This window comes from Brachyhypopomus gauderio, chromosome 9 (genome assembly GCF_052324685.1).
Source record: "Brachyhypopomus gauderio isolate BG-103 chromosome 9, BGAUD_0.2, whole genome shotgun sequence".
Lineage (NCBI taxonomy): Eukaryota > Metazoa > Chordata > Actinopteri > Gymnotiformes > Hypopomidae > Brachyhypopomus > Brachyhypopomus gauderio.
In genome coordinates this window covers 19,677,104-19,693,550 of record NC_135219.1, presented here as the reverse complement: position 1 = coordinate 19,693,550, position 16,447 = coordinate 19,677,104, and the positions used below count along the sequence as shown (strand labels likewise).

At 47.4% G+C, this 16,447-nt stretch overlaps 1 protein-coding gene across 5 annotated transcripts in view; it reads right to left on the bottom strand.

The window, feature by feature from the left end:
• efr3bb (EFR3 homolog Bb (S. cerevisiae)) overlaps positions 1-16,447 on the bottom strand; it is a 32,832-nt gene that overhangs the window by 4,659 nt on the left and 11,726 nt on the right. For all 5 annotated transcript variants that reach the window (XM_077017774.1, XM_077017773.1, XM_077017778.1 and 2 more), the window contains 13 exons: positions 13,917-14,038; positions 13,549-13,698; positions 4,988-5,122; positions 4,674-4,752; positions 4,183-4,318; positions 3,544-3,702; positions 3,288-3,399; positions 2,750-2,801; positions 2,467-2,639; positions 2,272-2,347; positions 1,974-2,135; positions 485-616; positions 316-383 (listed from right to left, as the gene is read on the bottom strand). In XM_077017774.1, the coding sequence (XP_076873889.1) occupies positions 316-383; positions 485-616; positions 1,974-2,135; positions 2,272-2,347; positions 2,467-2,639; positions 2,750-2,801; positions 3,288-3,399; positions 3,544-3,702; positions 4,183-4,318; positions 4,674-4,752; positions 4,988-5,122; positions 13,549-13,698; positions 13,917-14,038 (1,556 nt within the window). The remainder of the gene's footprint in view (positions 1-315; positions 384-484; positions 617-1,973; positions 2,136-2,271; positions 2,348-2,466; positions 2,640-2,749; positions 2,802-3,287; positions 3,400-3,543; positions 3,703-4,182; positions 4,319-4,673; positions 4,753-4,987; positions 5,123-13,548; positions 13,699-13,916; positions 14,039-16,447) is intronic.

Genomic DNA, 16,447 nt, shown 5'->3' with positions numbered 1-16,447 from the left:
AATGTGAAAATGTGAGTTTGAAATATGATTTTGAGCTAAAGACAAGAAGTATAATGTTAAAATATGACAAAAATGTTATCTGTATACATTTTTATCCACACCCCAAACACAATTTGAGCATTTAAATGTTATTAAAATTGCCTTTGGATTCCCTAGTGTTATGCATGCGTTGGATGCAACAATATGATATACTGTTACAATAATTGTTAGTCATCTGTGCCCTTTCTCACAAGTCTCACAAAACAAAACAAAACAAATCCTTAGCCGTTCCAAAGAGAAACAAGACAAATCCCCAAGGTTTAATAGAAGACTAACTTAGGATCCTCAACGAAGACATCCTCGGGCAAAAGAAACGGAGACTCCTTCTGCCTCATCTCGATCACCTGAAACAAACAAAACAAAGCAAATGTCATGTGCCAAGCACCGACGGTGACGCGTGAGCAGTGGTGCCCGGGGTCGTGCCCGGTGTGTGTGTGGCACTGACCTCGTGGACGTGCTGGCAGAAGGTGGGCACGGTGGTGAGCTGGCAGATGAGGTTGAGGTAGGCTGCAGTTAGGGCGTGAACGGCACAACGGTTGTACACGGGCAACGTTTCCTCGCTGGCTAGAGCCAGATCCTGGGGCAGGGGAGGGAGACAGAGAGAGAGAGAGAGAGAGAGAGAGAGAGAGAGAGAGGGGGGGGGGGTGTTGAGAGACCAAATTATAACCTTGTGTATTGCGAGCTGTCCTACCTCTTGTGATTCTTTTTGTTTGTTAACGCCATCAGGAATTAATTCAACCTGATGGCCTGGAGCAACGGTTAACTGCTGCCCATTAAGGACGACAGTTCACAAGGGTTCAGTTTTCTGAAAAATGCTGTAAGTGTGTGTAAATTTAATGCGTACCCTTGTGAAAAGTAGCACTTAACCTTGCAAAATGAAGAAAAACTTGGGTGTGCGTGTGCACCTGAGATGATGAGCGTCTTTGTTCCTGTCTATTTCTGCACTGTCTGCACAAAACTAAACGGGAGAGCTGCTCCCCACAGTAGAGGATCAATGACGTTCCAACATGAAGGAGCTAAGCAGAAAGCGCCGAGCGCGCCATCACACCAGTGAAGAGGTGGTGCAGGTGCAGCACAGACGTAGCTCTACCACCGCACGTGCTGGAGCTCCTTCAAACAGTGGGCTGAACTAATGCAGCCACGCCACAGAGCCACGTGTCGAGATCTTCTGAAGAAAGCCGCAGTCCAACTGGAAATCGGGCAAGGACGGGCCCGAATAAAAACTCGTGTTTTCAGCTGAAATCAGCTTTGTAGTGAAAAGCATGTAGTATTCAGGAGTGTGAACAAAGTACCCTACAACGAATGCCAAGCACAGGCTGGAAGAGTTTCAAGCAACAAAGGGGAAAATTTATTCAGAAAACGGCAAAACCAATTTATTACTAAAGACCCAGAAAGAGTCTAATAAGGTCTTCAGGAGCTCATAAAGTACATGGTGAAGAAACATCTAGTTCACCATAGACCTAAAAGATCTAAGAGAGCAAAGCGTTATCTCCAGCTTCACACCCCTGACCCCCCCCCCCCCCGCCCTCCTCCCGGCTGCCTAAGTGTTCTCACGTCCAGACGGCCTTTCTTCTCCATCTCACTTCCCTCCCCCGCGCCACTCCAACCCACCATCAGCAGATTTGCCGTCATTAGTGCCTTCAGAGGCCACGGGGTGAGGAGACTCCAGGGCCTGATCTAGTCTCACCATCTACCTTAAAGCACCGTCGTTATCACCTGTGCCTGGATTTCATAGACATCTTCATCATATTTCTGGACCTCTGCTCTGTTCCAAATACTCCATTATCACCCCCGTCTCTAAAAAGCTCGGAATTACAGGCCTAGATGACTACATGCCTGATAATCTGTACAGTCACATTGCCTAGTTCTCATCATCTCGATAGTCTAGGTAACTTGGGCTGTAAGTGTGTGTGAAACGTGCGGCCGTGTGTGACCTGCAGGGCCAGGGACAGGCGGATGAGGTCCACCACGACCTCCTCGTTGGCCAGCTCCATGCTGACCAGGGCCAGGAGCGAGTAGAGCAGCTCGTAGTGCACCTGCACGCTGCTCTGGTCCTTACACGACAGGTAGATGTGCCTGTACAGCTGCTGAGCATGCTGCCACACACACACACACACACACACACACACACACACACACACAATTACATGGCATCAAGGGTGACCATTGAATGCTATAAAAGAACATCGGGTAAGTGAGGGACAGAGAAGTAGGGGAGACGAGAGGTAGTACCTTCTTCATAAAGAGGTTGTCCTGACGGGAGCATTTCTCCATTTTTAATTTGAGTACAGAGATGTCCGAGATGATGCTAGACGGGCAGAGGAAACCACTTCAGTTCTCTTACACTAATTACTGCATTATTCTAACAGGACACGGGGTCTTCCTGAAGCGTCTTCCTAAATATCTGTTGCTGTTGTACATCCACACCTGATTTGGGAGAACTTGGGGAGGTTGTCGTGGCGGTCGATGAGGCTGACGAGGATCTCGAGGACGAGCAGACGGATGTGGCCGTCCTCCAGCAGGGCGAAGGAGAGCAGCGGGTCCAGGAAGGAGGTGGGCATGGCCGTCAGCATGTTCGTGCTCTGGAAGCCGCACGTCACCTGCACACACGACAGGAAGGGTCACGGGCTTTTTCGTTTAAAGACAACCTATTAATGGACCGGGGTCGGTTCTAATGGAGTCTTTGTCAACAGAGGCAGAGTGGATCTACCTGTCTCAGAGACTTCAGCAGCATGAGCTGGATCATCTTGTAGGCCTCTGACCTGAAGAACAGCACGTTCACATTGAGACCTTCAGATGCACAGCTTTTGGGTTTGGACAAACAGTCAGCGAGTGCATTTACAAGCACTCAGTAATCAGATTTAGCAGGAGAGATATCAGAAGGCCAATTTTGTCCGTCATCCAACGAACATGTTTATATACACTTCAGCAATCAAAGAGTAGCCTTATTTTTGTTTAGGCCGTTGTTCAAAATGACACTTGCACTTTCTGATACAGTATCGTCTATCTGAATACATTTACACACATGCGCAGTCTTAGATATCTGAAATAACTCCATCTAATCCACCAGTAGAATAATTTCAAACATTCGAGACAAACTGCCTTATTACAAATAGATTTATAGAAAATACCATGTTAAAGAGAAGCTCCTGTTTGCTGTGTCTGTTATAAAAATGTTATTAATATTCTACCCTGTAAAGAACTATATTCGCATGCAATGAAATATCATTCTTGGATGCAGTACCCACCCAGAACCTGTGGGTGGCAGTGTTGGGTGCAAGCCTGGAATTGGAACTTTCCCCATGATGAAGAGCATCACCTCAGAGCGTTGGTACGTAGGCAAAGTGTTGGCAAAGGAACCTACCGCACCAGACAGTGAGAGAGACACCATGGTCAGACAGCGGGACGGACGTCAGCATGTTCCACACTGCTGTGAACCACCCGATCAGGGCCATAAGCAGAACACACACCCCCCCCCCCCCCCCCCTCCCCCCACACACACACCTATGGTCCGGATGACGGCCTCCTGGAGCTGACGCTCTTCGTACTTTTTGATGGTCTTGGCACCCATGGCAGTGCAGTCATAAGAGCCAGTGAGCTCATAGTCCACACTGAGCTTTAGGTGTCTGAGCAAAGTGTTGAACACCTCCAGCACTGTGGGGCCTAGAGTGTGTACACACACACACACACACACACACACACACACACACACACACACACACACACACACACGCATGCACACAGAGAGAGAGAGAGAGAGAGAGAGAGAGTAAGAATATAAAAAAACATCCCTTTTTCATGAATAGATTAGTGAGCAAACATTTCCAAACAAAAATCACAAAACTGAAAAAAGCATTAAAAAACTGTATTCATCCTTTTTGCACAAATACATTAGTGAGCAAACATTTCCGAACAAAAATCTGCAAAACTGAAAAGAACATAAAAAAAAGGAGACTGTTGTGGGCAGAAGGGTCAGATATGCAGACAGGTGAGAGAGAGAGACAGGAGTCTGGCAGCCCCCTGTTCCACTGAGCTGATTCTCACTGTTTCCAGGTTCTCAATCCATATGCATGCACAGACTGTTGTGGATGGAGGAAAATGAAGGCGAAAGCCCCCCTGCACCATCTGCTACGGCCGACTCACCAACAGAGCCGCTGGCCGCGATGGCAGCGGCTTCCAGAAGGACCTCCACTATCCCAGCACGCACCGTGGCGGAGGTCTTGCTGTTAGCATCCAGGTGACCCAGGAGCTGCTGGATAACCAGGTGAGAGTGCTGGGACTGAACACACACAGAGAGAGAGAGAGAGAGAGAGAGAGAGAGAGAGAGAGAGAGAGAGAGAGAGAGAGAGAGAGAGAGAGAGAGAGAGAGAGAAAGAGAGAGAAAGAGAAAGAAGGAGAAAGAAGGAGAAAGAAGGAAGGAGAGAAAGGGAGAGAGGGAGGGAGAGAGGGAGAAGATTATAAGTCTGTGTGAATGTCAAGCCTTGAAGCCAGTAATCTGGGAAAATAGACAGTGCGAGTATTATCAGGTCAAACAAAGTTCACAGGACAAATGATTTGGACTCATTTCTTGAGGCAATCATCAGAAAGCAGAAATGGGGACTGATGGATGAGCCCGTGGAGGCGGGAGGCCTCACCTGAATGGAGTACATGATGATCTTAAAGCAGCGCACCGCAAACGTCTTCCCCTCCCACAGAGAGTGATTATCCAGGTGCCTAAGGAGAAGCAGACGGAGAGAGGGAAAAATCAGCCCAGCGACTGGGGACACAAAATGGCTGCAGCAGGAACAAACATCAACCGTTGATTAACAAAGTGTTTAGGAATGAAGAACACCGGAATTACAGCGATAAGTCCAGCGCAGATGGTCTACGCACATGACAGGACAGTCGGACCTGATGGGGGGGGTCAGGGCATGAGGGACAGGCTGGTGGGACGGCGTAGGGATCTTACATGAGGACGGGCGTGACTGCGTTCTTGATGTTGCCGTAGGCAGCACGGCCCAGGAGTTCACGGAAACAGCGCTCGGTCAGTTCAGCTGGGCTCTCCTTCTCCTTCTCACTGGCCTGCAGCGGAGAGGGGGAGCGACTGTCACACACACCCACACACACGCACAAACACACACACAAACACGTGCGCACACACACACACACACACACACACACACACACACACACACACACAAGTACAGGGAGGGCAAGAGAGTAAAAAATTATGGTTGAATATTGGTTCTTCATTTTACTAGCCTTTACACATTTTATATGAAAAAATTAAACATAATAATGATGATAATAATAATAATAATTCAAATCCTATACACACTGAAACGTATAACACACTGAAAGGAGAGAAGCATTCCAAGCCCCTGTGATTAAAGAGTTTCTACCATGTCATTCAAATTGCCACGACAGTAGTTGGGGGCTCAACTAAATCTCATGAATAACAGAGCTTTCCTGTATTTGTTTGTGTGTGTGTCTGTCTGTCGGTGTGTGTGTGTGTGTGTGTGTGTGTGTGTGTGTGTATGTGTGTGTGTGTGTGTGTGTGTGTGTGTTAGTGCATGCATTTGTGTGTACATGTGCCCATGTGTGCATTTGGTGTGCGTGTGTGTCTGGCTGTGTGTGTGAATCTGAATGGGTCATCATTTATTCATCACACTATTCTTGTCCCCGCTCACACCTCTTCCTGCACTCACACTGCATCATTTACACCACTGTGACACTGGTCCTGCTGGTGTCTCCACTCACACTGCACCATTTACACCACTGTGACACTGGTCCTGCTGGTGTCTCCACTCACACTGCACCATTTACACCACTGTGACACTGGTCCTGCTAGTGTGTCCACTCACACTGCACCATTTACACCACTGTGACACTGGTCCTGCTGGTGTCTTCACTCACACTGCACCATTTACACCACTATGACACTGGTCCTGCTGGTGTCTCCACTCACACTGCACCATTTACACCACTGTGACATTGGTCCTGCTGGTGTCTCCACTCACACTGCACCATTTACACCACTGTGACACTGGTCCTGCTGGTGTCTCCACTCACACTGCACCATTTACACCACTGTGACACTGGTCCTGCTCACACTGCACCATTTACACCACTGTGACACTGGTACTGCTGATGTGTCCACTCACACTGCACCATTTACACCACTGTGACACTGGTCCTGCTGGTGTCTCCACTCACACTGCACCATTTACACCACTGTGACACTGGTCCTGCTGGTGTCTCCACTCACACTGCACCATTTACACCACTGTGGCACTGGTCCTGCTGGTGTCTCCACTCACACTGCACCATTTACACCACTGTGACATTGGTCCTGCTGGTGTCTCCACTCACACTGCACCATTTACACCACTGTGACATTGGTCCTGCTGGTGTCTCCACTCACACTGCACCATTTACACCACTGTGACACTGGTCCTGCTGGTGTCTCCACTCACACTGCACCATTTACTCCACTGTGACACTGGTCCTGCTCACACTGCACCATTTACACCACTGTGACACTGGTCCTACTGGTGTCTCCACTCACACTGCACCATTTACACCACTGTGACACTGGTCCTACTGGTGTGTCCACTCACACTGCACCATTTACACCACTGTGACACTGGTCCTGCTGGTGTCTCCACTCACACTGCACCATTTACACCACTGTGACACTGGTCCTGCTCACACTGCACCATTTACACCACTGTGACACTGGTCCTGCTAGTGTGTCCACTCACACTGCACCATTTACACCACTGTGACACTGGTCCTGCTGGTGTCTCCACTCACACTGCACCATTTACACCACTGTGACACTGGTCCTGCTGGTGTCTCCACTCACACTGCACCATTTACACCACTGTGACACTGGTCCTGCTAGTGTGTCCACTCACACTGCACCATTTACACCACTGTGACACTGGTCCTGCTGGTGTCTTCACTCACACTGCACCATTTACACCACTGTGACACTGGTCCTGCTGGTGTCTCCACTCACACTGCACCATTTACACCACTGTGACACTGGTCCTGCTAGTGTGTCCACTCACACTGCACCATTTACACCACTGTGACACTGGTCCTGCTGGTGTCTTCACTCACACTGCACCATTTACACCACTGTGACACTGGTCCTGCTGGTGTCTCCACTCACACTGCACCATTTACACCACTGTGACACTGGTACTGCTGGTGTCTCCACTCCCACCGCACCATTTACACCACTGTGACACTGGTCCTGCTGGTGTCTCCACTCACACCGCACCATTTACACCACAGTGACACTGGTCCTACTGGTGTCTCCACTTACACTGCATCATTTACACCACTGTGACATTGGTCCTGCTGGTGTCTCCACTCACACTGCACCATTTACACCACTGTGACACTGGTCCTGCTGGTGTCTCCACTCACACTGCACCATTTACACCACTGTGACACTGGTACTGCTGGTGTCTCCACTCACACTGCACCATTTACACCACTGTGACTCTGGTCCTGCTCACACTGCACCATTTACACCACTGTGACACTGGTCCTGCTGGTGTCTCCACTCACACTGCACCATTTACACCACTGTGACACTGGTACTGCTGGTGTGTCCACACACTGCACCATTTACACCACTGTGACACTGGTACTGCTGGTGTGTCCACTCACACTGCACCATTTACACCACTGTGACACTGGTCCTGCTGGTGTCTCCACTCACACTGCACCATTTACACCACTGTGACACTGGTACTGCTGGTGTGTCCACTCACACTGCACCATTTACACCACTGTGACATTGGTACTGCTGGTGTGTCCACTCACACTGCACCATTTACACCACTGTGACATTGGTACTGCTGGTGTGTCCACTCACACTGCACCATTTACACCACTGTGACACTGGTCCTGCTAGTGTCTTCACTCACACTGCACCATTTACACCACTGTGACACTGGTCCTGCTGGTGTCTCCACTCACACTGCACCATTTACACCACTGTGACACTGGTACTGCTGGTGTGTCCACTCACACTGCACCATTTACACTACTGTGACACTGGTACTGCTGGTGTGTCCACTCACACTGCACCATTTACACCACTGTGACACTGGTACTGCTGGTGTGTCCACTCACACTGCACCATTTACACCACTGTGATACTGGTCCTGCTGGTGTCTCCTCTCACACTGCACCATTTACACCACTGTGACACTGGTCCTGCTCACACAGCACCATTTACACCACTGTGACACTGGTACTGCTGGTGTGTCCACTCACACTGCACCATTTACACCACTGTGACACTGGTACTGCTGGTGTGTCCACTCACACTGCACCATTTACACTACTGTGACACTGGTACTGCTGGTGTGTCCACTCACACTGCACCATTTACACCACTGTGACACTGGTACTGCTGGTGTGTCCACTCACACTGCACCATTTACACCACTGTGATACTGGTCCTGCTGGTGTCTCCTCTCACACTGCACCATTTACACCACTGTGACACTGGTCCTGCTCACACAGCACCATTTACACCACTGTGACACTGGTACTGCTGGTGTGTCCACTCACACTGCACCATTTACACCACTGTGATACTGGTCCTGCTGGTGTGTCCACTCACACTGCACCATTTACACCACTGTGACACTGGTCCTGCTCACACTGCACCATTTACACCACTGTGACACTGGTCCTACTGGTGTCTCCACTCACACTGCACCATTTACACCACTGTGACACTGGTCCTACTGGTGTGTCCACTCACACTGCACCATTTACACCACTGTGACACTGGTCCTGCTGGTGTCTCCACTCACACTGCACCATTTACACCACTGTGACACTGGTCCTGCTCACACTGCACCATTTACACCACTGTGACACTGGTCCTACTGGTGTCTCCACTCACACTGCACCATTTACACCACTGTGACACTGGTCCTACTGGTGTGTCCACTCATACTGCACCATTTACACCACTGTGACACTGGTCCTGCTTGTGTCTCCACTCACACTGCACCATTTACACCACTGTGACACTGGTCCTGCTAGTGTCTTCACTCACACTGCACCATTTACACCACTGTGACACTGGTCCTGCTGGTGTCTCCACTCACACTGCACCATTTACACCACAGTGACACTGGTCCTACTGGTGTCTCCACTTACACTGCATCATTTACACCACTGTGACACTGGTCCTGCTGGTGTCTCCACTCACACTGCACCATTTACACCACTGTGACACTGGTACTGCTGGTGTCTCCACTCCCACCGCACCATTTACACCACTGTGACACTGGTCCTGCTGGTGTCTCCACTCACACCGCACCATTTACACCACAGTGACACTGGTCCTACTGGTGTCTCCACTTACACTGCATCATTTACACCACTGTGACATTGGTCCTGCTGGTGTCTCCACTCACACTGCACCATTTACACCACTGTGACACTGGTCCTGCTGGTGTCTCCACTCACACTGCACCATTTACACCACTGTGACACTGGTACTGCTGGTGTCTCCACTCACACTGCACCATTTACACCACTGTGACTCTGGTCCTGCTCACACTGCACCATTTACACCACTGTGACACTGGTCCTGCTGGTGTCTCCACTCACACTGCACCATTTACACCACTGTGACACTGGTACTGCTGGTGTGTCCACTCACACTGCACCATTTACACCACTGTGACACTGGTCCTGCTGGTGTCTCCACTCACACTGCACCATTTACACCACTGTGACACTGGTACTGCTGGTGTGTCCACTCACACTGCACCATTTACACCACTGTGACATTGGTACTGCTGGTGTGTCCACTCACACTGCACCATTTACACCACTGTGACATTGGTACTGCTGGTGTGTCCACTCACACTGCACCATTTACACCACTGTGACACTGGTCCTGCTAGTGTCTTCACTCACACTGCACCATTTACACCACTGTGACACTGGTCCTGCTGGTGTCTCCACTCACACTGCACCATTTACACCACTGTGACACTGGTACTGCTGGTGTGTCCACTCACACTGCACCATTTACACTACTGTGACACTGGTACTGCTGGTGTGTCCACTCACACTGCACCATTTACACCACTGTGACACTGGTACTGCTGGTGTGTCCACTCACACTGCACCATTTACACCACTGTGATACTGGTCCTGCTGGTGTCTCCTCTCACACTGCACCATTTACACCACTGTGACACTGGTCCTGCTCACACAGCACCATTTACACCACTGTGACACTGGTACTGCTGGTGTGTCCACTCACACTGCACCATTTACACCACTGTGACACTGGTACTGCTGGTGTGTCCACTCACACTGCACCATTTACACTACTGTGACACTGGTACTGCTGGTGTGTCCACTCACACTGCACCATTTACACCACTGTGACACTGGTACTGCTGGTGTGTCCACTCACACTGCACCATTTACACCACTGTGATACTGGTCCTGCTGGTGTCTCCTCTCACACTGCACCATTTACACCACTGTGACACTGGTCCTGCTCACACAGCACCATTTACACCACTGTGACACTGGTACTGCTGGTGTGTCCACTCACACTGCACCATTTACACCACTGTGATACTGGTCCTGCTGGTGTGTCCACTCACACTGCACCATTTACACCACTGTGACACTGGTCCTGCTCACACTGCACCATTTACACCACTGTGACACTGGTCCTACTGGTGTCTCCACTCACACTGCACCATTTACACCACTGTGACACTGGTCCTACTGGTGTGTCCACTCACACTGCACCATTTACACCACTGTGACACTGGTCCTGCTGGTGTCTCCACTCACACTGCACCATTTACACCACTGTGACACTGGTCCTGCTCACACTGCACCATTTACACCACTGTGACACTGGTCCTACTGGTGTCTCCACTCACACTGCACCATTTACACCACTGTGACACTGGTCCTACTGGTGTGTCCACTCATACTGCACCATTTACACCACTGTGACACTGGTCCTGCTTGTGTCTCCACTCACACTGCACCATTTACACCACTGTGACACTGGTCCTGCTAGTGTCTTCACTCACACTGCACCATTTACACCACTGTGACACTGGTCCTGCTGGTGTCTCCACTCACACTGCACCATTTACACCACTGTGACACTGGTACTGCTGGTGTGTCCACTCACACTGCACCATTTACACTACTGTGACACTGGTACTGCTGGTGTGTCCACTCACACTGCACCATTTACACCACTGTGACACTGGTACTGCTGGTGTGTCCACTCACACTGCACCATTTACACCACTGTGATACTGGTCCTGCTGGTGTCTCCTCTCACACTGCACCATTTACACCACTGTGACACTGGTCCTGCTCACACAGCACCATTTACACCACTGTGACACTGGTACTGCTGGTGTGTCCACTCACACTGCACCATTTACACCACTGTGATACTGGTCCTGCTGGTGTGTCCACTCACACTGCACCATTTACACCACTGTGACACTGGTCCTGCTCACACTGCACCATTTACACCACTGTGACACTGGTCCTACTGGTGTCTCCACTCACACTGCACCATTTACACCACTGTGACACTGGTCCTACTGGTGTGTCCACTCACACTGCACCATTTACACCACTGTGACACTGGTCCTGCTGGTGTCTCCACTCACACTGCACCATTTACACCACTGTGACACTGGTCCTGCTCACACTGCACCATTTACACCACTGTGACACTGGTCCTACTGGTGTCTCCACTCACACTGCACCATTTACACCACTGTGACACTGGTCCTACTGGTGTGTCCACTCATACTGCACCATTTACACCACTGTGACACTGGTCCTGCTTGTGTCTCCACTCACACTGCACCATTTACACCACTGTGACACTGGTCCTGCTTGTGTCTCCACTCACACTGCACCATTTACACCACTGTGACACTGGTCCTGCTGGTGTCTTCACTCTGCCAGTACAAGCACAGTCCATTTACAGGCCTCTTATGTTTTCTGTTCAAAGCCCAAATGGCTTTGCTACTGTTGTTTCTCATGGTCTTGGAGGCCATTAAAAACCTAAAAAAAAAACAAAACAAAAAAACTAAAGCCTATAAAGCCTATAATAGGACCTCATCTTTCGATCAGTAAGGTTTGTCAGTTGTGCAGGATGAATCCCATTAATCACAGTTTGATCTTCTTGCTTCTTCAGACATCAATGAGACTTAATGTGAATTTAAAAGACATCTCAATACAGGTAAAAGGTGCCATGCATCAAATAAACAAAAGAGTGACGTGTGAAGTGATGCGTGAGGAGCTGTGGATCTTCATCTCAGCTTGCTGGTGACATCATTTAGGATGAACCTCATTGGTCGTTTAGGATGAACCTCATCCGTCATTTATGGTAAATACTGAATTTATGTGAGGCAGCACTCTTAGTTTCAGTCTAAAAAAAATAAACCCGTCCATTTCCCTTAAACAAAGTGACGGGAAAGGCCAAGAGCTTTTCTTCTAATTACTAATTCAAAGTCCATGTAATTAATTGTCTCGTTTCTCCAATAATCCGTCCGGCATGTTGGCTGCATTCAATACTGTCACAAAGTACACAAAGGCCGTAAAAGGCATGCTAGACAATTAAATCTAACTTCAACTGCTTTAGCTCTAAGTGAGCAGTAGCACTAAATTCTGGTAGCGACCAATAAAGTCAGAAAGTAACGTCATAAAAATCATGTAAAAACACACTGCATTGATCTCACTCCTCTCTTCCCCCGGGGAGACGAGGGAAGTTAATAATGACCTGCCATTTACAGTAAGAGCCAATTAGCACATACCAAACAGCAGATAAGAGTAATTAAAGTCTTCTCCGTGCTGTAATTGTGCCTGTCTGAGGTCACATCGACGGGGAATCACAGCAGGACAAAGGACAGGGGAGGGCAAAGCCTTGTGTGGCTAGCGGCACACTCCACGCACCGAGGCTTAATGAACATCCACCATAGCTACGGCGTGCACCCTCATACGAGCAAAGGCTACAAGAGCGATAATTCACCGTTTCCACAGCTCTGTAATCTTCACACGCTTCCCCTGTCTAGGTTTAGGACATCACGGCGGGCCAACGTGTGTCGTGTGTCAGTACCGCGTCCACCCAGGAGTGGAGTTGCAGCTGTAGGCGTGAGAATGCCAACAGCACAACCAGTGGGAAGTTGTTGATCTGACAGCGTCGTGTGGCAAACCACTCCAGCCTTTAAGCTGCTCGGATTATGCTACTCTGATAAGAATTTCCAAAGGACAAGATTTTAACATGACTATATGTTCAGGTTGTGTTTGCTCTTTCACATTCATTAAGAATCTATTAAAATGTGACTCTGAATGGTACTGAGATTAGTTTTGAATCTCTAAAGCTGTGGAGGTCTTTCGTGACGTATTAACTGTGTGGAGTGTAAAGCCAAGAGTTCATGGTTGGGGGGGTGCAGCGTTGGGGGGTGGTGTTCTCACCTCTCTGTGCCTTCACCAGACTGCAGGTTGAAAAGAAGAGAGGGGACAATCTTGTCCATGTGCTGAGGGTCCCAGATATTCGCCTGCAGTTCGTCATTGACCGTCTTCCTCACCACTCCCTGGAGCCCTTTAATTCCAGCCATACGGATCCTGAGGCGAAGAGACACACAGACACGTGAGGGACCAGATGAAGTGACTCACACCAAAAGTCACCCAACCTCACGAAGTCAAAAGCAGACATAAAACCAGACCGTCCTCCGTCATATATATTACTGTGGATTTCGGGGAATCTCTGCGGATTGCTTTGTCAGGTTCTTTATGAGTGACACGTCGAGGCTACGTGTTTGCAGAGGCATCCAGCTTCTCACCTGGTGCGGATGTCTGGATCCTCGTAGTTGGAGTGGCACATCTCGCTGAAGCGGGACACAAAGAAATCATAACTCCGGTGGTACGAGGGAGTGTCCTCCTCGATGTTGGCAAACTTCACAAACTGATGAAATGGAGACAGAGGAAAAGACAGATGGATAGAAACAGAAAGAGATGGGGGGAGGGGTGGGGTGGAGTGGGAGAAAGGGGTGGGTGTGGAAGGGAGTGAGTGAGAGAGGGATAGAGGGAGGGAGGGAGAGAGAGAACAATTCTTCAGACTGATGAACACAAGCTGTTAAAACGATGTTTAAAATGAAGGGAAAATGTTATGCTGCACATTATCATTAAGTGCTATAATTACGTGCTATAATTAAGCAAAAAAATTCTACTAATGAAAATTTAATATGCTGACATTTTCATTCAACTTAAGCCAATTAATGAACGAATCATTCCTGCCCTTTTAAAGACTTGGATAATCAGATGAAGATCAAGTGATACAGGACAAAGGCAGAGTCCTAGCCGTTTAAAAGGAAACAACACTGACCTCTATGATCACAACTCTGAAAAGAAGCTCTCACCTTACCAGCATTATTAGTTAGACTAATAGAAAGAAATGTATATTATTAACATATGCACGTCAACATATAAACCGAACCTTAAGGGCTAGTTTCCCTGACATGGAATAGGTCTTGTTTTGGACTAAACTACAGTGTAAATAGTGAAATGTGGAAATAGTGGAAAATGTGTTATCCATGTTTAAGCTTAATCTAGGTCTGACCCCTAAGGTATAACAATTTCAGTGGTCTTTGTTATACAAGGCTGGAAAGCTGATATCCTGATGTACATCATTAGATAAACATCAGCTCTGTTGTTTTACCACTAGAGCAGACAAACATAAGACAAGCAAACTAAACACTTTTAGAAGCACTAATTTAGATCTGTGAGGGGATTTTCATTATGGTTATTTTAGAACCATGTTTAATCCATAGGTACTGATATATAAAGCACTCAACCTTTAAGAATATGGATTAGGGTCTAAGGATGCCCGCACTAATCACTTTTGACACATTAAAGGGAAGCCTAAAAGCCTAAAAACCATCAGTGTACACTGACTTGTGTCTACACAGTAGACAGTATAAGGAATTGTCTGTAATACACTGCTTATTTTATATACACTATCAGTCAAATGTTTGGGCACGGCTGACTGAATGTATGTTCTTCATAGTCTTAAAGGTATTTATATCCAGAGCATCATCCCAAACTGTCCAGTAACGGGCGGCTCTGAAGAACCATCTACAGCCATCTATTAAACCATCTATTTGGGTTCAACATAGTATAGTTATGTCTTATTTCATTATTTTGATACCTTCACTGTTTTTCTGAATTGTAGTGTGTCCAAACCTTTTACTTGTAGCAATGACTATTGCAATTACAATGTTTGGATCTGATTGACACAGATATATATATGTGTGTGTGTGTGTGTGTGTGTGTGTGTGTGTGTGTGTGTGTGTGTGCGTACGTACTGAAAATGAATGCGGATATGCGGATGCACGTGACATTTTTGTTGTTTTTTGTTTACTTTGGTTTTCACTCTATAGGTGAACATGCTCCATGTGTGGGTGTGTGGGATGGGTGGATACATAGGTCACTTTGATTGTTGGGTATTATATATGTAAAAGTATGAAACATTTTATTATTATAAAATATTTTAAATAATAAAAACACTGAATATTTGATATTGACCTCTATTGTTACTTAAAAAGAAAAAACACTGGTGAATACTTGGTACTGACCACTTTCATTTCCATTAATAAAACGCTGTGAAAATCTGTTGCTGATATAGATAAAAGTTCTGGTGAAATCTTGATACCATCTTCTATTATTATTGTTTCAGATAAAAACACTGGCTAATATTTGATACTGTCCTCTATTCTTACTATAGATAAAACACTGATCATCTATTGATCACTGGACATCTACACAGTTGTCCCCTGATTCTGTCTATTACTGCTATAGATAAAACACTGGTCAATACTTGATATAGACCTCCATCATCGATATAAACAATGGTGAATACTTTATATCATCCTGAATTATTGCAGTGGTGAATACTTGATACTGAAGTGTATTATTAATTCAGGTAAATCACTTAATAATCAATACTTCAATACTGTATCAATACTTGATACTGACCTCTGTTATTATTACTACTACAGATAAAACACTGGTCACTACATGATAGTAATCTCTATTATCGCTATAGATAAAACATTTGTCAAAAATTGATACTGACCTCTGTCATTTTGACAAATTGCTTCCATTAGCTGGTTCATGTAAATACCCTGAGCTAGAATTCAGATAAGCTTGAGAAACATTTGACAAACCAGCCTAAATGCATTTTGTTTTGAAATGAAATCAAAATGGCTGACATCATTCAAGGTAATACTTGTAAAAACACACATGCATACCCCAAAAAAAGACCGTCATCTCAACCCCCAGTCTCCATGGCTGTAGCTCTACAGGCCATCGTTAA